The sequence below is a fragment of the Centruroides sculpturatus genome, unplaced genomic scaffold, assembly GCF_000671375.1.
Source record: "Centruroides sculpturatus isolate CEXI.00-Female unplaced genomic scaffold, Cexi_2.0 scaffold573, whole genome shotgun sequence".
NCBI lineage: Eukaryota > Metazoa > Arthropoda > Arachnida > Scorpiones > Buthidae > Centruroides > Centruroides sculpturatus.
In genome coordinates this window covers 1-21178 of record NW_019384767.1, presented here as the reverse complement: position 1 = coordinate 21178, position 21178 = coordinate 1, and the positions used below count along the sequence as shown (strand labels likewise).

The 21178-nt window shown below is 31.5% G+C and overlaps 2 protein-coding genes across 4 annotated transcripts in view; one reads left to right on the top strand and one right to left on the bottom strand.

The window, feature by feature from the left end:
- Positions 1-9709, top strand: part of LOC111628926 (MOB kinase activator-like 2) — a 54265-nt gene extending 44556 nt beyond the window's left edge. Inside the window, exon 5 of the mRNA XM_023372786.1 lies at positions 8804-9709. Coding sequence (XP_023228554.1) covers positions 8804-9297 — 494 coding nt within the window. The 3' untranslated portion in view covers positions 9298-9709. The remainder of the gene's footprint in view (positions 1-8803) is intronic.
- A 456-nt stretch (positions 9710-10165) lies between these two features.
- LOC111628924 (TNF receptor-associated factor 6-like) lies at positions 10166-18601 on the bottom strand. Of its 3 annotated transcripts, none has more exons than XM_023372784.1 (7): positions 17685-18601; positions 13268-13450; positions 13033-13189; positions 12803-12961; positions 12658-12729; positions 11289-11369; positions 10166-11216 (listed from the first exon to the last, which is right to left on the bottom strand). In XM_023372784.1, exons 2-7 carry the CDS (start codon positions 13423-13425, stop codon positions 10476-10478), a joined length of 1368 nt encoding a protein of 455 aa, XP_023228552.1. In that variant the 5' UTR covers positions 13426-13450; positions 17685-18601; the 3' UTR covers positions 10166-10475. The 3 variants fall into 3 exon arrangements, with proteins under 3 accessions (XP_023228552.1, XP_023228553.1, XP_023228551.1); XM_023372785.1 differs by having other exon boundaries at positions 13268-13370; XM_023372783.1 differs by having other exon boundaries at positions 13268-13457; positions 17685-18598.
- Positions 18602-21178: the final 2577 nt, after the last annotated feature.

Below are 21178 nucleotides of genomic sequence, written 5' to 3'. Positions count from 1 at the left end.
GAGTTCAATTTGCCATAACAAAAAAGTAAAATTATATTCTGCCCATTCTCATGAGGTTCTTGAAAACAAGAATTAGTGGGTAGAATTATGTTAAAATGTTCATTGATGACATTATCAGTTAACTGTTTTACATAATTTTGCAAAGGTATAGCCTTTAATAAAAGGTCATCTCTGTGAAGGAAGACTGTTTTATTCCTGGTGATCTACATGACAGAATTAAAGACAACTTGGTTTTCTTCTATATTTTTAAAATTCTGAAATGAACATCCAACTGTTGGTAGATCTAAAAGTTTTATTCATGAGGTGCTTGGCATGAGACCACTACCATCACCATTAATCCAAATCCCTGCCAGTTGAAGTTGGTTCATCTTAAGAATGTTAAATTGCCACTCTGAAAGAAGCCTCATGCCACTGAAAACAGACAGACTATAGGAAAACATTTGCTATGCTGGTGATTTTTATATAGAACGACAAATTTTAAATGAGCTCATTGGTTGTATTTTAATTGAATAAAACCATCAATTTTGACAAGTTCCTGCTTAGTGGGTTTTGAGATCTTTATATTTCTCTTCTCTTTATTGCAAGTTAATTTCAAAATTATTGTAATCTTACAGTAATAGTATTTTAATTCAACTCATGTGATTGTATTTTCAATTTATTATTAATTATTCAAATTCTATTTTTATACAATGACAAAACAAACTGATTTTTATTCCTGTCAAAAGAATAGTACTAGCAAAATTCAAGATCTATATCATAGTAAAGAATAGGTATTGATATAAGTATTGATGCATCTGTTCAAAAAATTACACAGAGCAAATGCTTTCTGCTGCCTAACTACGAGAAAATAGAAGTTGTTGGTTGTTATCTACAATTGCTAAGAGTGTACTAAAATGTTGTATCATCATATATAACAGTTACTTAACAGTATTGCCTTCAGTTCTGCCCAATCTCTATGCCAATTGTTAGCAGCTGCACTGTGACAATGCATGCTCATGTGTTGCTAACATGGTCATTGAGTTTTTGGCCAAAATAAATATTTTTGCATTCTAATCTATTGGACCATCCAATTTTGGCACCCTGTGACTTTTTCATATTTTCATACTGAAGGTTACAAAAGACGCATTTCCCATCTCAAAGCATCAGGGGCAATTCTGGACTATTTTCTTCAAGGAGTGACAGAAATAATGGCAGAAGTGCACAGAATTTTCTGGAAAATAGTTCAAAATAAAAAAAAAATTTAAAGAAATGCTTTTTATTTACATAAATGCACTAAAAAGTAAAAGCTAATTTTCTTCATCTTTTATGGTATTCTTGGTATTGCATGGATCATTCATGGGAAGCCCATAAAAATTGATAGAAAGTATAGCAAAATATTTCTAAACAATGAATCAGATTTTTACAAATTTTAATTTTTCACCAACTTTTTGTTAATTGCTAAAGGTTTATTCAAACCCTAAAAAATGTATTGTCATCGGGAATACATACTTGTATGTATATAAAGTTTCAATTAGATCAGAAATGGGTGAAAATTTACTTTATCTGGGCAGAGACATAGAAACAGACTAAGTTAATAAAAAGCATAAAAAATACCAATCCTGCTGTATCCCAGAGTGATCATCACATGAGAAAAAATTAGTTTCAGTTTGCTGATTTGCTTTCATAATATCACTTAAAGTTTTAAATTCTTATGTAATTCTACTTGTTCTAGTATAAACAGTTTTGTACTTATTATTCTTATTCCAAATTTTTTGTTCCATATTGTTCAATGTATTTATAAGCTGAAGATAAACAGAAGAGCTAAAAATGTTTAACAAAGAAAACATTTAATTGAGTATTTAATTTTGATTTCAACATGATGTAAGCCATTTTTATCTGTTTAGTTGTTTGGTCTCTGAGAATCAGTTAACTTCCACTAATGAGTAATGTTTTGTTTTCATGCTATAGCTATAAATAAAAGTTCCATCATTTATAATAATAATAATAATAATAATAATGTTTTATAAATTGTATTCATTTCTGCTTTGCCAGAAACTCTTCAGAGATTTTCAACTAATGTTAGCTTGAGTTTTGTCTAAGAAGTAAGGGAGAAATTTAATTCACTTATCAACTGTCAACACAATATTTCAGTTTTATCTGCAATTGACATCTCACAAGTTGATTTTACAACTTGGGAGATTTTAGCTGTTGCTTGATTCCCATCCAGTTGATGTCTTGATTTTTTAAACTGTCTTGGCAAAACTATATAAAGCTGAAAACCCTGATTCTTTCTTTCTTTCTGTCACTGTATGCCAAAAATGGCCACTAGGAGCCATCCCTAGCTATTTGTTACTAGTAACATCAAAGAGTCATTAAATTTATTGATATTTGGAAGGTTGATAAATTTATTTATAAATCTCTAGATGACCTCTAGTTATTTTTTATTATGTAGTAAGTTAAAAAAACAATATCTAATTTACAGCATTAATATTTTATGGCAGCTCTATTTCTATGTTTTTCTGTAAAAATCTAGTTTTTTCTTTAATGCTGCATCATAATATCATCTTGAAGGCATTTTAAACATTAAAAAGTTAATGGTAGCAAATCTTAACAATGCCAAATTGATAAAAACTCCTTAATGAACCACACCTAAGAAGTTTAAAAGCTTCTGAATAAAGCTTCCTTAGGAGTTTGCATAAACTGAAAAGCATATAAAATCTTATCTGCTGTCTAGATGTTTTATGAGAAATTGAATAAGAACTCTACAGCAGTGATTTTCAACCAGTGTGCTGCAAAAATTTTTGAAAGTTATTAAATAAATTAATTTCAAAAGAAGCCCAAAGAACAATAAGTGTATATGTCAAAATAAAAACCTCTTTAAATTGATTATACAAGTTTTTAATTATGTATACATTTATTTATTATAACAAAGTAGTAAAAAATATATATGCATACCACCAGGTTCCTTCATTTAAAATGAGCTTTTTTTTTTAAATCAAAAATGTATCTATAATTGTCCATATTTAGTTCAAATTATTTTAACTTAGAAATTGGACATTGGGCAGGCTTCTAATAGCAATTATTATGCCACTTTTAAATACAAATTAAGAAAAGCAATTAATATTAAGTCTTATGTAAATTAAAGTTATTAATTCAAATAACTATTATTGTAACATGCTGCTGTTTTAAGGAACAACAATACTGTTTTATTTAATTCACAAAAAAATATAGACAAAAAATAATCAGATTGAGTGGCAAGTAATATGGCAATAGAATATTTACAAACACAACTTTAAATCATGATTTTTTCCACATAAATTTAATTGTAGGTTCAAGTGTGCCATGAGACAAAAAAGATTGAAAAACACTGCTCTACAGGAACCTACAAGATATATTTGTAAAATTATGAGATCACAACATAAACATCACATAACCTAGAACTTAAAAAATACATAGCACAGAAAATATCATTACATTGTTTTTAACATTCAAAAAAATTTTTTAAATCTTAGAAATCACATCACACAAGCAGATAGTCCAACATAGAACATCAACATTTAGAATTTTTGACAGACCAGAAATAGGCTTATCAAAGGAGACGAAGGAGACCAGAATTGGCTCAAAGGTGTGTTTTCCAGTGTTTGATCTGAGAATGATGTTTATTCTTACTCAAAAAGCTCTATTTCAACAATATATCTATTCTAGTGCATTAAGCACCAATAATGCTTCTGATCATTATTTTATATGTAAACATAAGGTACTGTACAATCAACTCTAAGATGCAACTCTAGTTCAGAGAAGTAAAAAAGTACATCATAGAATCAAGGAAATATACTAAATTCCAAGCATTGATCAAATGAAACCCATTCAAGTAAATTTATTAAGACAAACAAAGCAATATATCTGTCAGTTTGGCATAATTAAACAAAGTAATATATGAGGAAAAAACATTCATTAAAAAAAGTCACTGTAGGCATTCAGACATGCATCCCATTGCTTAGGGAGATGATGGCTATCATCGACAAAGAACAATATTGATTGGTCCTTGAATCATTGGGGGACTGCTTCTTTGACTTCCACATCAGAGTTAAAGTGTTATCCCTTAAGAGCTTTTTTGAAAGGTCCAAACAAATGAAAGTTATGTGATGACAGATCAGGACTATAGAGTGTGGTGAACCTCCCTCCTTTTTGTTCTAAAGCATTCTGCACAGTGTTTGCAACATGTCACTTAGTCTTTATGGCTTTATGCAGCTTGTTCAGTGTTTCATTGTAGTGGATGACATTGATGCTCTTGTGAAGGTCTTTAAAGTTCACTAGCAAAGGCCCCACAATGCCAAAAAATGCAGTCATCATAGGCCTTTGCCTGCAAGGTCGTGTCTTGAATTTTTTGTGTATTGTTGAGCCAGGGTGTTTCCATTGCATGCTTGTTCCTCAACTCATTGGCTCAAAGTGATGGAACCACATTTCGACTTTGGACGGATTCTGAATAACTCAGGTCATGTTTTCACTACTCTATGACAAAAACAAAATGTGCAATATGACTGAACTTTTTCCTGCTTATTCATCGGTATATGCTTATCATGCCAAATGTTACATCATTCCCCTCTCCTTGCACCAGACCACATGACATGGCACAAATGGGGTTTCATTTTATCAATCTTTATCTATACTAATATTATAAAGAGGTAATGTTTGTAAGTAAGTAAGTTTGTATGCAGCAGGTAATCTCTGAAACTACTCGTTCAATTTCAAAAATTCTTTCACCAATATTTAGAATGGAACTTCAGGGTGGACATAGGGTGTATATTATTTTGTTAAACATTCATATAAATTAAAAGATATAATCTAGGTTAAGGCTTTTATGTCCAACAGATGGTGCTAACTCCGCGAGTACGACGCCCTAAGTTTGCTTTTCTGTGAGGCATTACGCTTTTCTATGAAAATGAACTAAAGCAGATCATCTTCTATTTATATAAATAAAATGTAATTTTCGTTTGTTCCTACCGATTCCTTTGAAATTTTGACACGACGCTGCATTCGAATACGCACTTGTTTTTATATAATATACATGTCAAAATTCAACCCCACTGAAGGGAGATGGTTAGGATTAAGGCTTACGGTAAAGAACTCTGCTTCTATTTATACTATTTTAGATGCAGGTTTTTGCGTTTTTGATTGCGTTTTAATAGGATACGTCAAGAGAATGTACATTAAGAAATTTTTTGAAAAATTCCCCCCATGGGGGAAGTGTTATAAATTTATAATAGATACATTTTGAGCCACAACAATGCGTGGCAGGGTCTGCTAGTACTATATAAATATATAATATTTCCTTGAAAATGAAATTAAATTTTGAAGTATCAAACAAATTAGTATCTATTGTAAATACTAGTGTTTTTAATACTTGTTTAATACCTCTGTCACTTGTCTGAAAAGTCATTTGATACTGCTCACTAACATGAATTAGAATCCTCAGAAATTTTTCATGGACAATCTGGCCAGACAAGTTAAGAAACCAAGCGGTGAAGGATAGCCTATTATGAACATGTACAAGATATAATTCTCAAAATCAACAGCTTCTAAAACACATTGCCATGTGGTCGTTAAAAATATTTTCCTATTCTAATTATTGTATAATTTCAAAAGCTAATACAAAAGAAAAATTGCCTGTAATTGTTTGGTGGCTATCTATGTCTTCATTCTTTTATTAATACTAAAGTTGTATTAAAGAAAAATTAGCAAAAGTTTTAAAATATTCCATTTTTTAATGTAATTACTTACAACAAATTTAATATGAATTCTGAGAAATTTTATCTCAATAATAATTAACTTCAAAAATAAAGTAATATTTTTAGCAAAAGTTCAAAAATATACAGAGTGGTCCTAAAGTGCACATGCTGGATTTTTAAAGATCCCATTAGTGATCTCAAATGGTAACAAACAAAAGAAAAAGCACATCATTTCTTTTGATTTGTAGAATTAATCAATAACAGCAGTTATTGACTTTAATTTGCTATTCATGTTGTCACCATTTGGAATCTGAAAAAATAATTTTATCAATATAAAAGTAATTTGTTATATAAAAAAATTTCAAAAGTTAGGCCATCAAATGCTAAAACCATGCAGTAAATAATGTTTAGTTATTGAAGTAGGTGAATTTGCAGACATTTGTTTAGAATTTATTGACATTCCAACAGTATGAACAAGATAGTGTCTACTGGTCAATATTGATATGTTATTGACAATATCAGAATAACCCAAGGTACCCTATAATTGTATATGGAATACCAATTTTGATCTAAGCACATGTACTGTACAGTACACAAACTGATCCTTGATGTTTCATGTGTAATATGTCAGCTTTCCATATCCTGATTTGATGGGATTTGATAAAAAAATTGCTTCCTCTATCTGAAACTTCTAATTAGGAAGTTTCAGATAAAAAAATTACTAATTAAAAATTGGCAAGAGTTCATATATTGATCAAGTTAGTGCTAATATACTCTGATGTTAGTCAGAATAGCAGATTGTAATAAGGAACTGAACTCAACAGAACAGAATACTGGATGACAGCTAGATAGCCATCAAGGCTGAGATAGAGATAGTCTTCAAGGTTGCTGTCAGTGGATTATTGTTCTGTAAGTTTCTTAAGTGATGTGCCACTATGTGAGGAGTCAATTCCAAACTCTATTATTTTGTTTGGGATTATTTTTAGATTGTTATTATATTTCTTTTATGGCATTTTATTTCATTAAGGATAAACTACTGCACCTCACCTGGGCAAAAATTTCTAAAACTAAAACTCATCTTACTATGATGACTGCTCTCAGCAACCGATTACATCATCAAACCCAGAAACGACATCTCAGGGTAGACTTCCACAGGAAGTTTACCCTGTATCTCTTACCCCCAAATTGTCACAAAAAGGTACAATGAAATATTATAAAAGATTAAATGTAAGAATGATACCAACTTAAAGAAAGATTACTAGAATTAAAATGAATGTTAGCCACTTAAGTATGTAAAATAGGGTCGAGTGGGTGTAATCATGTAACATTACCATGTGCATTATAAGGAGGAGGTGCACTCCTCCTCATAGTGCAGATGATAATGTTACGTGATTACACCCACTCCACCTTATTTTACATACATAAGTGGCTAACACCCACCTCAAGATTTCGGTTTCATATTTTTACTTGTTGGTTTTGTGAAGATAATTCTAAGATAGTTATAATTTAAGTTTTGTCCCCAAGTGTCAAAAAAAGTTCACACACACACACACACACACACACAGTAGAACCTGGATTATCCAGACTAATTGGGGATGAAGGTAGTCCAGATAAGGAAAAATCCGGATAATCGAAACAAATACTTTAATTTGTCTTTTAATGATAATACAACACGTTTTCTTTTCGATGACATATCGGTAATATTAAAAATAAATACTGTATTTACATTGTGATCAAATTTTCAAGAAACAAACGTTCGTATTGAATTTCGTCTACTACTGACCAGTGCTAACAGACTACCTATTGTTTAAAAGGCCCTCTGTGGCTCAAGAAGACGGATTTTATAAAATAAAAAGCAGTTGAAACTGCTTTTTATGAATAAAAATTTGACAAACTATTTATCGTTTTATGATGAGAAAAATTTTTTCATCGCGTTCGCGGCTTTTAAGTAATGCGAGGCCCTTCGGACTGTGAGGCATAGGCGGTGGCCCACGTTGCCCATGCCTTACACCGCCCTTGGTCATAGAAATGATGTAATTTGAATATAAATTATTTATAAATACATATGTCAAGTTATATTTTTATTACGATGCAAAATATATTTAAGAGTTTACGGCCTCTGTGCCGGGTGAGACGTTGAAATAAAAAAAATTATGCATTCCATCACGTACATAAATAGTATCGTAATTTGCCAAGTGCAAATCAGCAAATTCGTAAAATTTTTGTTTATTTTGAACAATCCGGATAATCGAGGTTCTACTGTATATATTTTCCCATGCCTGGCACTAACCAAACCCTGGTTTATGTAATGCACTATTAGGAAACTATCTGGGCTCTTGATAAAAATAGATAAGACATTACAACTAGTTGAAATAAACACACAAAACTGAAGATTGTTTCATTGTTATTATGATCTTATTAGAAATGAGGAGATATAAATCACCAATGAATGAGGTGGGTGTATACAATATTCCATTGAGTGATTTAAAGACAGGTAGCATATATCATGCCTATGTAAAAACTTTTCATTCACTTGATACATAACTGAAGGAACACTTGAATGATATTATGAATTGTAGAGATGATCCATGCTGGCATGAGAAGCAATGAATAAAGTCAACAGTCAATAGGAGGTAATGATCATCTTACTTGATTCTAGGTTACTTCTTCCAGTGCATATAGTAGAAGGATTAGTAATTATAATATCAAAAGATACTTTGTTAAATATCAAAAAAAGAGATTTCTGACCTAGGGCCTTAATTAGATGTTACTGTGATTTGCTGATTTTAACCTGTTTAAGTCATGCTGTTAATTCTATTTTTATATGTTAAATGCTTAATGTTGATTTTTGTAGTAATTTGAAGATGGGGTGAATCTAGCCAAAAAGTATTAAGTATTTTTCTGATTTCTTACAATTTTTTTCATTGTTTTTTGTGATAATTATTTATGGTATAGTTTTAACATCTTTGATTATTGAAGTATAGAACTACTCATGGATTTTAGGACTATCCTATATTTATTAATAAAAATATATTTACAACAATTATTATTATTTCAAATATATCAAAATATTTTGTATTTTTGTTTCTTTGCAGATAAAGAATTTCCAAGTTCCTTTGAATCTATTGTAAAAAAAATACAACGATTGCTCTTCCACGTCTTAGCTCATATTTATCAAGCACACTTTCGAGAAATAGTCTTATTGAATCTCCACACTCACCTAAATAGCATATTTTGTCATTTTTGGCTTTTCAATGATCATTTCAAAATGGTTGAAGAGAAAGAAACAGAAATTTTACAAGATTTAGCAGTGGTACTAAAATTATTAAATAATCAGAATGAAGAAGAGAAAGCAAGTAATGCAGAAGATAATAGGACTGAAGATGTCCAGATGGTTTCAAGCTGTGGAGATAATGAAATCTGTGTAAATGGTGCAGAAAAAACAGATTGCACGTCTGCAGATGCCAGATCTCCATCACCTACGTCATGTTCTGCGGCCTTAGATTCTAAAATAAATTCTAGGGAACATTCCAACGTGTGTGCAATGGATTCTGAAGCTACCTTTGCAACTTGCAGCTCTCATCAATGAAATTCTAGCAGTAACGATTTTCTTTGATTCTTTCATCTGATATCCATTATCAGAATAATGTCTGCTTTTAGTTTCTATAGTCAATTAATTGGCTTCTTGTTGGATCAGAATTGCTCTTAAAAATTGATAAGTAGAAGTGTCTTTTCCATAAATTGTATCTTATTGCGTCACAGTAAGAAAATATGCTTAATTGTAATTTTTAATTTATGAAAGTAAACAAATTAGATCGAAGCAGGAAATTAAATTTGACAGTTTAGCTGCAAGAGATGACAGAATGTAGTTTACTGATGTCGGCCATAGGATTACACTGAGAGCCGTTTATAATGTGATAACTAAGACATTCGAGGCACCTCGGGATATATTGTGAATGAACTGTGATTTTTTAGAAATGCACGAACGACTTATTGCATAATATAGTTAATTTTAAGGAAAGTGTCGTAATTTGTGTTGCACGCTTGGGACCGATGGTGCAATCGTCATATGTAAAATTTATGTATTTATTTAAAATAAGACTAAGTACTGTATATAGTGGGCATAATATTGAAACTTAAAGAAGTACACTCTGACAACCTAGATGAAATGTGGATATCAAAGTCTGCAAATGAGTGCCTGCCCGCACGCCAGTCAAAATTGCTTCCAAGCATAGAATTTAAAATTTCTTATTGCCATCTAATAGCCAATCATATATATATATATAATATATATATGTATGTATACAACTGTTTAGAAATTATAATGTGTAAGACCATATTTTATTACATCTCTATAAAGGTTAGTGCTGTAACTCAATACGATGCATGACAACATCTAATTTCAGAAGAGCAATTGCTTCATTGTGAAAATTTAAAGAAGAAAATATATGATCAGAAGCTCTTTTTAGCCTGTGGTGCTAAAAAGTTGTATACATTTTCTTTGAATGTTTCTTTTGGTATTATTTATATTGCACAAAATAAGGTATAATTATAAAATCTTCTTGAAATAAGTTTTAAAAGAACAAACAACAAATTAATTTACATATTGATACTGATTGAAAAGTTAAGAACTGAACATACAAATAATTTTTTTACGATAAAACTTACAAAATTGAAGTTCCTGGATGTTTTGTTTTATTTTATTTTGTCAATGTTACAAAATACAGTATATCAAAAATTTCTTTAAAAAATAATTGCAATATATGTTTATAAAGTTACATTTGGTCTGATTTTTGCTCTGATTATTAAAGCATCATTTTTTAAATAAGATTGTGTGTGGAGAATTGACACTTCGATAAATTCTTTACATCCAAAACCTTTGGAATTAAATTCTGTGATGGGTCTTTGAGATGCATTGAGCATTGGATCAGAACACACACTTTTCAATATGTGGAATTCACCATTGGCATTTGACTGCTGATTGAGTATACTTAGATCAACTTTTCCAGAAAATGGCCAAGGTAAGAAATCATCATTCTCTCCCTTCATCAAATGCACAAACAAAGATAACATTAAGTGATTACTTTCAGTTTTTTTGAGTGTCATTGTTAAAAACAAACGATAACTATACAGATTAGAATAGAAAGGATTGCTTTTTAATTGTACAGTTGTACCATTTAATGCTTTCTGTTCATGAACAGAAAAGTTATTTACTTTCCAGTGAAAAATTCCTTGGGTTAATTTTTCTTCTATAGAAACTAATTGTTTTTCTAAGGAATCTAGCCTTCTTTCAAAAGTATCTTTTATCTTTTGTATCATTAATTCTTGATTTAACTGCAAACTACAGGCAGCAAAATTTTCCATTCTTGGTTTACTTTCATTAACACTTTTAACATGTTTCTTTAATTCTCTGTTTTCTTGAATAGTTCTATTTAAAGATCTGTGTAATAAACTAATGTGAATGTCAAGACTTTTTAAATTATGATCACGTAAATATTGTCGTTCCACCTGAAAAAGTTATTATATCAATATTTGTACAATTAAAAAAAATTTATATTTGATTAAAATAATTTACTTTACCAAAGAGAAAGGGCATCCTATATCTTCAAATTGACAGGACACAATAACTCTTGGACAGTCTTTCTGTATGTGACAATCCATCTGGTAAAAATATATAATTTTGTATATCTAATTACTTTAATAGATATTAATATAATTTTGTTAATAGTGATTTTCTAAAGTAGTTTGCTAAAATTTAACAAACAGCTTCTACATAGGCTAGTGTGTTTATCAAAGTTTAATTTAAAGGATAATTTTTTACATATTTAACTTTGAGAAACACACTATCCTATGTAGAAGTTGTTTGCTCGGTTGACCATTGCATACCATGTCAGGGTATGCAATGGCCAGCTGAGTGTCTTGTGTGGGAGTTTAGAGCACAAGGACTTGATGTGTCCTCAGTTGGCACTGTAAGTAACCAATGATGGTTATATCAAAGTTAAATATACTGGAAGCAATCAGATCGGAGAACTGGGTAACGTAATTAGCAACACATCTGCACAGCAAACAGGAGTTGCAGGTTCGAGTCCCACTCCGGGCCAATTCTTTTCTTCCAGAATATTCTAAAATTATTTAATTAAATTATAATTATTAAATTTAATATGAGATGGAGCCTAATGCTTCCATCTAGGACAAATTGATAATTAATTAAAATTATAATGGCTAGAAAATAGTCTGATTTGATATTGCAGTTAGTTTCGATTATTTTTTTTAAGCAAATGTCTGTGGATTCCTTAAATTTCTTTAGTTATTCATTAACAACATTTGTTTAAAAACAGGAACATGATATTAGTCAATTAAATATTTTATGTAAACTTATAAATTTTATACTATTTTAATTTTTATATTCCTGAATAATTGAAAAATACAAAATAAGACTTAGATAATGTAAATCTCTAAGAATTTGCATACCTTGTGTAAATAACTTAAATTGTTAATCCTATGTTCATGAAAAAATTATTTTCTATGGTAAAACTGTCAAAAAGAATGGTAGAAGCAGTCCTGAATTGCATTTTATGTGCCAAATTTGGGTTTTCACATGTTTTTAGCAAACAAACAAAAAATTTTATACACTGAAATCAAAACTGGCAAAACATTGCTGTAACAATATTTAATTAATTTTTATTCTGTTTAAGTTACAGTTTTAATGTTTTGTGCATTGTATCATATTAAGTAGAAAAGTTAGATTTTTACAATGAATAAGAGATTTATGATTTTTCTTTTCAGCTCTCTGAGAATAGTACTCTATACAGTCCTATTTAACTTTCATACCGCATTTTTATCAATGAAAAAAAATCATATACAGGAATCTTGAATATAATACAAATAGTTTGAAAATGTTCAGTTCTAATTTTAAATATATATTTAAGTATCTAGTAACAATACTCACATCACCTCGGCTTACAAGAATATTACAGTATTTACAGGAAATGGGAAATGCAGTGCACACTTTGTAGTGTTCCTGTTGAAAAGTCAAATTGATATTATGAATAAAATTAAGCAACATGGCTAATTAATTACATTCATTGCTTTACCGATTTTTTTACTCTAGGAAATTCCTCTTGGCAATATGCACATTGACTAGGAGAGTGAGTACACGTTTCTCTATGATGATCCATGTCTTTGCGGCACAATTTTTCTCCGCAGCCAAGTGAGCAAAAATTCATTACGTAACCACACGTTGACTTGTGGAGCTGTGTCAGATTTCAAATAGTTAAATGCTTAAACTTTTACTTCTTACACCACATTTTTCATTTATAAATACCTCAATAGTTTTTAATTCAGTTATGACATTGCATCCATTCTTAATTTGAGGACATTGAACCTTTAGAGCTTGTATTTCTCGACGTGCATGATTATCGGGAAAAATCTCCTCTTCCGTTAACATTTGTTTATCTAATGGACAACACCTTTCTTCTTTACTGCATTTTCAAAAAAAATGAAAGTAAAAGTTAAATTTTTTCAAATTTACATTTCAAAACCTGTACATTCTTGCATACCTTATCCAGTGTAGGATGCAATCCTGGCAGAATAAGTGACCACAGGAAGTTTGGACAGCATCTCTTAGGCACATATAACAAATAGGACATTCAAATTTCAGATCTAGAATGGGGACAAATTCATAATCGTACCCTTGCCGACGGAAACATTTCTCCATTATATTTGCTACCAATTTTAATCAACTGAAAACTGAAATCAGATCAATTTTAACAATATAAAAATTTATATATTTCATAATGATTATCACAGAAAACTCATAAAATGGTCATGATACAGACACACACTTACATACAAAATCAGTGACAAGTAAAAATTTTTGATAGTGAATATATTAAAAGTAATTATTATATTTGTAAATTTTATTGTCAATATCCCAGTTAATTAAACAAGGTAAATAAGATCTTGTCTAGATTTTACTTTCCTGGCTGTTATATGCATGATGATCTGGTCAAAAAATGACCCCCCAAAGATTTTTACATACCGTATTTTGACGAGTATAAGTCGCTGTCAAGTATAAGACGCACCCCTATTTTGAGACAGAAAATTTAGAAAAAAACTTTTTTAATGGGAGATTGCGTTTTATTCGTTTTTTTATTCAAGAATGTGACGGATGCATTTTATTCATTTTTTTTATTAAAAAGATGCATTTTATTCGTTTTTTATTCAAGAATATGACGGATGGGTGAATCGACACCTTTATTAAACTGAAATAATCGTAATTTCTTAATGTAAACTCAGAGGTCACGCAATGACAGTCGACAGAACATGGCGGCGATGACTCGTGTGTCGCTATTCTGATAATCTAGGTACTCTAGCCATTCGGTTGAGGGACCATGTGCTTAACGGATCACAGCACAGGTTGGTCCCTAGAGTGGACCAATACTGTAAATAATTTCACTGTAAAAATGGTTACCTGTCGAGTATAAGACGCACCATGATTTTGAGCCCCAAAAAGTAGTAAAAAAAGTGCGACTTATACTCGTCAAAATACGGTACTCGTCATAATTTGGACTCAGGACACCTTGAAACATCAAGAAATGCAAAAAACATTTGGGGATTTTTTCTGTATGTATGGATGTTTGTGTGGGGGGAACAATTTTATTCACCCTGTTTGAAGCATAACCCTCTCCCACTGTGGGGGGAATTTTGAAAAATCCCTTCTTAATGTGCATTCTCAAGACGTACCCAGTGTACCAAATTTCAACTCCTAACCATTTGGGCTCTACACTTATCATCATCAACCCATCTCGATTATATTATTGTAAGATTATAGTTGCATAAAATATCTAGCAACAAGTTGGTTAAAACTTTTCCAGAAACATTTAAAATTGTGTGGGGGCACCATCTGTTATAATAGTTAAAAATATAAAAAATAGTTTTTTTAATAAAATATAACATAGCAAAAAGCTTAATTTTGAGAGTAGGGGTGGGTATTATAAAAAATTGTAAATGCTAATATGAGTGAAATCATCACTAAGTTTGACCCTACTGGAGATACACATGACTCCCTTTATCTCCCCACCCCCTCAACCGTTAATTACCAAAATTTAATAACATCAATCCGCAAACAAACAAACCTTGCTGCAAAATTTCAGAAATTTTTGACAAAAAGCACAGGAGTTATTAAGAATTATCACAAAGAACTTGACTTCTACTGTACTATTTTATATGCTGTGTTTTTGCGGGAAATCGGACATATTTTTAGACCCATCTAAAAATTCTCTAATTAGCCTCGGAAGAGGAGAAATCTAATTCTTGCACCTGGTGAAAACGAATAAGATCGGCCATATAAGATAACCTTTGTAGTTATATAAACCAAATTCTATAATCTATATCTATATATACAGTAGAACCCCTCCAGTCCGCCCTCGGCTAGTCCGTCACTCCGGTTAATCCGACCATGGTCGGAGTCGAGAAACTTGTCCCGACTCGTCGTTGACTCACCGTCCGTGGCGTTTTTGTGTTCGTTACAGTATATGTTTTACATTGTGTGTATATGTACAGTTTTGTGTGTGTTTTCAACATGTCAGGAGTGAAACGTAAACACGTTACTCTTTCATTAAATGAATAATTAGCAGTGCTACAAAGACTGGACAAAGGGGAAGATTGTTTATTTTAGTTTTTTCTGATAATCCGACCTCTTTTTGCATTCCGACCATACTCCCAGTCCCAAAAGTGACAGATTAGAGGGGTTCTACTGTATATATAAAAATGGACATGTGTGTCCCTATATTTCACTTTTCTGCCAAAACTACACATCGCACATGAATGGTGTTTGTATGTGGTGGCAGCCCCAAGTCTCCATTCGTGCATAGGGGTGGTTGCGTCTCGATAACTATAAGGGTGCGGGAGATATGAGGCTGAAAGTGGTTTAAAATGGCTTTCTATTTCGAATGTTTTGCTCGAATTTGTTTGAATTAAATTCGAACATAAAATTCTAATATTGGTTCGATTATAGAACGATTGTAAACGTTCCAGAAACGTTGAAAATAGTTCGTTTGACTAAACGTAAAAATTCTCTAATTAGTCTGGAAACGGGGGACCTAATTCTTGCATTCTGTGAAAACGGGTAAGATTGGCTATAATGTAATTATCTTAATCTTCACTATCGTTACTTTTTAAAAACCCAGCGAAGCGGGTCCTTGCAGCTAGATTCTAGATTACTTAGAAAAACAGTCTTTTATATATAAAAAAAAAACTATATTACATACAAATGTATGAATAAATAAAAACCCAGCGAAGCAGGTCCTTGCAGCTAGTATAATATAATATAGAAGGGTAAGAAGTACAAAATTAGCTAATCTTATATTTGTTCTTATTTCTTGCCTGGGAAATGCTGGGCTTGCCTGCTAGTTTTTAATATTTCTCTAAAATTACATTTGGGTAACAAAAAATTTTGGTATTGATATAAACCATCTAAAATGCATCATATCCAAGAATTGATTTCATATTTTAAATACAGATAAATAAATAATTAGTTTCAATATTTAAGCATTATTTATACACAAAAATTAATTTTCCTTTCATAATGTAGTCTATCCTCTATAAAAACAGAAAATATTTAAGTACTGAAATTAACATATATAATTTCCTAAATTTCTTCATAATTAATAAAAATATATGTATGCAGTTGTAAAGAATATGGTATAACATTTTCTTTGACAGCAAAAATGTTTTATTCTTGAATTGAAATTTTTTGTGAAGATGTACAGTAGTTTGAAGCAAGTAATAATCAATGAAACCAAATACAAGTCAAGAGAATAATTTAAAGTATAACCTATCTGAAATAATTGACGTAAAAACAAACCAATGAGGGAAAAAATAAACATTTTCAGCCAAGGCTGTTGAGAGCTCGCTTGGGGTCCAGGGATAGTTTCTTCAAGCTTCTTTTGTCATATTTTTGAATAAATGAAATGTAGAACATTTCTTTATTAATAAAAAGCAATCTTAAAGAACAAGGAGAATTAAATATATACCATGCAAAGAGGATATCGTCAGGCTAACTTAGTCCAAAGAGGCCCATTTAACACCGTCAAAAATGTTCTCTCTCATAATTTCTGTGCTGGCATTGATTTAGTTCACCTTGTTCATTAAATATACAGTTTTGTGTTGATTATGTGCAGTCTTAAAGATTTTATTTTTTGTTGGAAGAAATAACATTAATTTATAGGGACAGCAACCACTATGGAGCTCTCCCCACTATAGTCCTATTTCAGCTCATAAAGTTTATACAGTACATAAAAGATTAAAAGTTTAAAGATGCGTGTAGTTTTATATAGTACATAGAAACGTTCCTTTACAGAATTTTACTGTTTACTTGTTTCATCTGATAGATCAATTTAATGTTTCTAACACTGTTTATTTAACTTTATCCAAAAACAAATTTAACATCAATTTTAAGCAACAATAATTTTTTTTAAAGGCAACTTTATTGTATTTAATTATAACAAATAGTATTCCTGAGGATTAAGTTTTGTTGTAATTAAATATCATTTTGTGCAATATTAATTTGGTTCTTTACTTTTGGTAGTTACAATATATATATATATATATATATACACTTAATTTTTACCTGATGATTGTGCAATTTATTCTTAACAATTTAATATAGCCTTAATTCAATCAAAATTCTATCCATAAGCTAACTAATGGGTATAACTTATTCCTTTACGTTCAAAATATTTTAAAAATAGCCTAATCACTATGTAGAAGTTGATAATCCTGTGAAAAATTTCAAAGAATAATCCAGTGCTGCAGTTTCCTGAACTTGAAATGATTTAAAATGAAATGAACAAATATATTGTATTTTCACATGCAGTGCGCCGATACAAATAGGAAAATTTAAAATTAATCTTTATATTCAATGATATTTTTAAAAAATTTAGTTAAAAGTGGAAAAAAGTATCGAGAACTTACAAGTTCATACGAATAGAAAAGCGTGATAACGGGAGTAACATTACTTTCACTTTCTAAATCAACTTATTTTAAGAATTTATTAATTTTTTTTTTAATTTAGTTGTTATTTTCGTTAGCCAGTCAAAATAAAGACAATAATTTTAAAAAGTGACAAATTAACACGTAATAAGAAGCAATTTAAATACATTGGTGTCTGTAAATAGATGGCGTTTATGTATTGACAATTAGTATAACGTTGCCAATACAAGTATAAGGACTAATTCGAAGACTCGTTTAAGAAAGTTTCCATATTTCTGCAATTTTCTTTTAAAAAAAAAAATTCTCGTTTATCCTTTTGCTTAAAATTCTAAATTATTATAGAGCGGATGATCATTCTTCTTTCCTTGTGTGATATTTTTCCCATCTTGTCCACCGGTGGCCGAGTGGATAAAACCCCGAACGTCGCGGATTCGAGCCCGACCAGTTGGGCTAACCACTTGGAGTTTTCCGGGTCTCCCCCCTTCTCTAATATGGAGATTCTGGCCGTATCGCCTTTCCTCCGATGCGCTCCGTTTCGCAGTTAGGCGAAGCGGTGTGTGCGATATACGAAGCGTTCGAGGGCCTTCACGTGCTGTCTAGGCGGGAGGTCTGTTCTTGCCCAATATATGGGTGTTAAATTTTGGACGATTGCAAAGTCTATCATCAGAGTACGACCGAGGTCTTGGCGGGCTTCCTTATACTGTGGGCACATCAGCCAAAAATGGCCGGATGTCTCCTGAGCGCCACAATGTGGACAGTCTGGTTAGGCTTTTTCGTGTGTCTAACATTTAAGTTTGGCCCAATTTCTCAAAATCCGCTGGGTGGCGGCGGTAAACTATACTTTCTTACCATTACGGATTTTCTTCTTAATGTTTGTTTTAACAGACACATATTGGATAGAGATTTCCAAAATACATAGAATTATTTGGTCAGGGTCGTGCCGTAGATTTTCTCAGTGTGATGCAAGTCTTCGAAATGCCGCCCCTTAAATGTTTTTCTCTAAAATACCTTTGGTTGTGATTTAAAAACCTGCACAAATTGTACGAATACTATTTTTATTTTGAAAATAAAAAGTTCGTTAAAATAATGATATCAAGTATCAACTACAAGAATCTACTACAGTTTTACCCTTCTAACTTTAACTTTAGCAAATTCGTTAATTAGGGAATCGTAATCTAGAGTGGCAGCTAATGTAGATTCAATAGAAATTAACCACTTGCCACACGAATGTTTTAAAAGGAATTTTTAATTAAACATAAAAAAAATACTTAAAACTGAAAAAAACGAAAGAAATGCGTTAATTTTGAAGAAAAAGCTTCAAACTTTATTTTCCATTGTCTCGCCTTTCTGCGAAATTTGACACCGATGAGTCATTGTTTACACAGCTGGTGTCGTATTTCCGGGGACATTCTCATAGACGTCTCGGGAGGAGAAGAGTTTAAAGTAGGGTGAATACTAGCTAGACCTATAGTTTTAAATATTTTTAAAAAATTAAAATTTTTATTGCTATTTCCGACCCTCCGACTTAATTAAACTTATATATAATAAAATCTATTAATTAAAAAATTAAAAAAACTATTGGAGGTCGTTTTTGACATCAGAAAGTACCTTTAAATAACTTTACCGAAGTCAAATCCGTGCACTACAACTTTAGAACGATTAATTAATTTTGATTAAAAAAAATCGCATTAAAAAACAATTACGCGTTAATCGCGCATCATTAAAGGTTGATTAAAATCGCGATAAATTTTTTTTGCGTGGGTAAAAATTTTTGAAAAAATATGGAGACAAAACACATTACAAAAATCAAAAAATTTTCGGGGGCCGAAAGGACCGCATTTTTTGTAACGCGCCCGAGTTAACTCGGAACTGGACGTTAAGGTTTAATTCCATTCCATTCCATATAGAGGAGTGTTATTGCTATGCGCTTTTCACTCCGGAAGAAACAGTGAGGAAGAGTCGGTCTTATAGAAGACGACCAATCCGAGGAAGACAGGAGAGAGGTCACTAAGTAACCAAAGCTGGTCTTATATGAGACGACCCCCGCGAGAAAGGGAGACAGAATGCCTTCCGGGAGGACTTGGAGGGAAAGCTGGCCCCTATTCAGGCGTCATTGGCAAGGAGGAAAACCCGGAAAAAACTCCCGCTGCCAGCTCGTCCGAGTGAGGCGCGAACTCCCCCCGATCGAACTCCGGTGTTTAGGGTCTGGTCACCACTAGCAAGCGGAGACGGAGTCCACTCGGCTAAGGTTTAATGATAGATTTCTAACTTTTGTTTGGCTTATTGAACTTCTTAAGTAGCGTTTTATTAATCTTAGTTCGGAAAAACTTCTTTCCCCACTAGCTACAGAGACAAGGAGTGTTAATAAAATTCTCAGTGCTACAACAGTATTCGGATACAAAGTAATTAAGTTATTTTGGCATAAATTATTTAAAACATCCAAAGGTTTCATAGAATATGGTAGCATATATCACGTAATTCTTCTTGAAGATCATTTGCATTTATATCTGATTTATTTTCCACCGAAAGTATTGACTAGAGACTGGTACAATGATTTTCTAGCGTTTTGTCATCTAAATCCTTGAGTTTTAAAATGTCATATAAAAACTGAAAATTTTTGTCATGGGTTTCCAGAAGCGTGAATCGTTCATTCAGAGAATTAAAGGTAATATCCAGAATATAATTGAAAAAGTTTATTTTAAATTTACTGTCTTCTGTTAAGGGTTCGTCGACAGCTTCTTCGTAGTAAAATTGATGCTTTTTCCTTCTGGCTCTAACTTCAGTTCCGGCAGGAAATTCTTTACTGCATTCAATATTTTCTGCAATCTCATTAGCAGCATTTTCATATGATCACTTGTATGGTTTCTGATAGCATCCTTACACAATCTGACAAATTTATAGTTACAGATTGCAATAGTTTCGAGAGAGAATTTATTTCAAATAAAATATCATGCCAAAGAATTACACCGCATATAAACTTGTAATTTTTAATATTTTTTGCTAACCCTCTTGTTTTAACTTTAGGTTCCGCATCTCTGTTGACGTCTTCTATTATTTGGAATAATACATCATAGATTTCGCAAAGTTGAAATTGTAAAGATTTTAACGCATCTATTCTGCTCGACCACCTAGAAGCGCTCAATGGTTTTAGAGTTAATTGTGAGACATATTTTTTTAGCACTTCACAACGCTTTGTAGAACCAGAAAAAAAAGTGTAAAGTTCTTGTACAATAGAAAAAAAGTTGTTGTTTCTGTAGAAAAAGATGCTGCATCATTCACAACTAGGTTTAAAGAATGATACGCGCAGGGCACATAAAACGCCCTTGGATATTTTTCAAGTATTCTATTTTGTACAACCTTTCTTACTCCTTTCATATTAGCTCCGTTGTCATAGCCTTGTCCTCTAAGCCATTTTAACTCGAAACCTAATTTTTCAAATGTGTCAGAATAAGTTCTGTCAAACCCTCTCCAGTTGA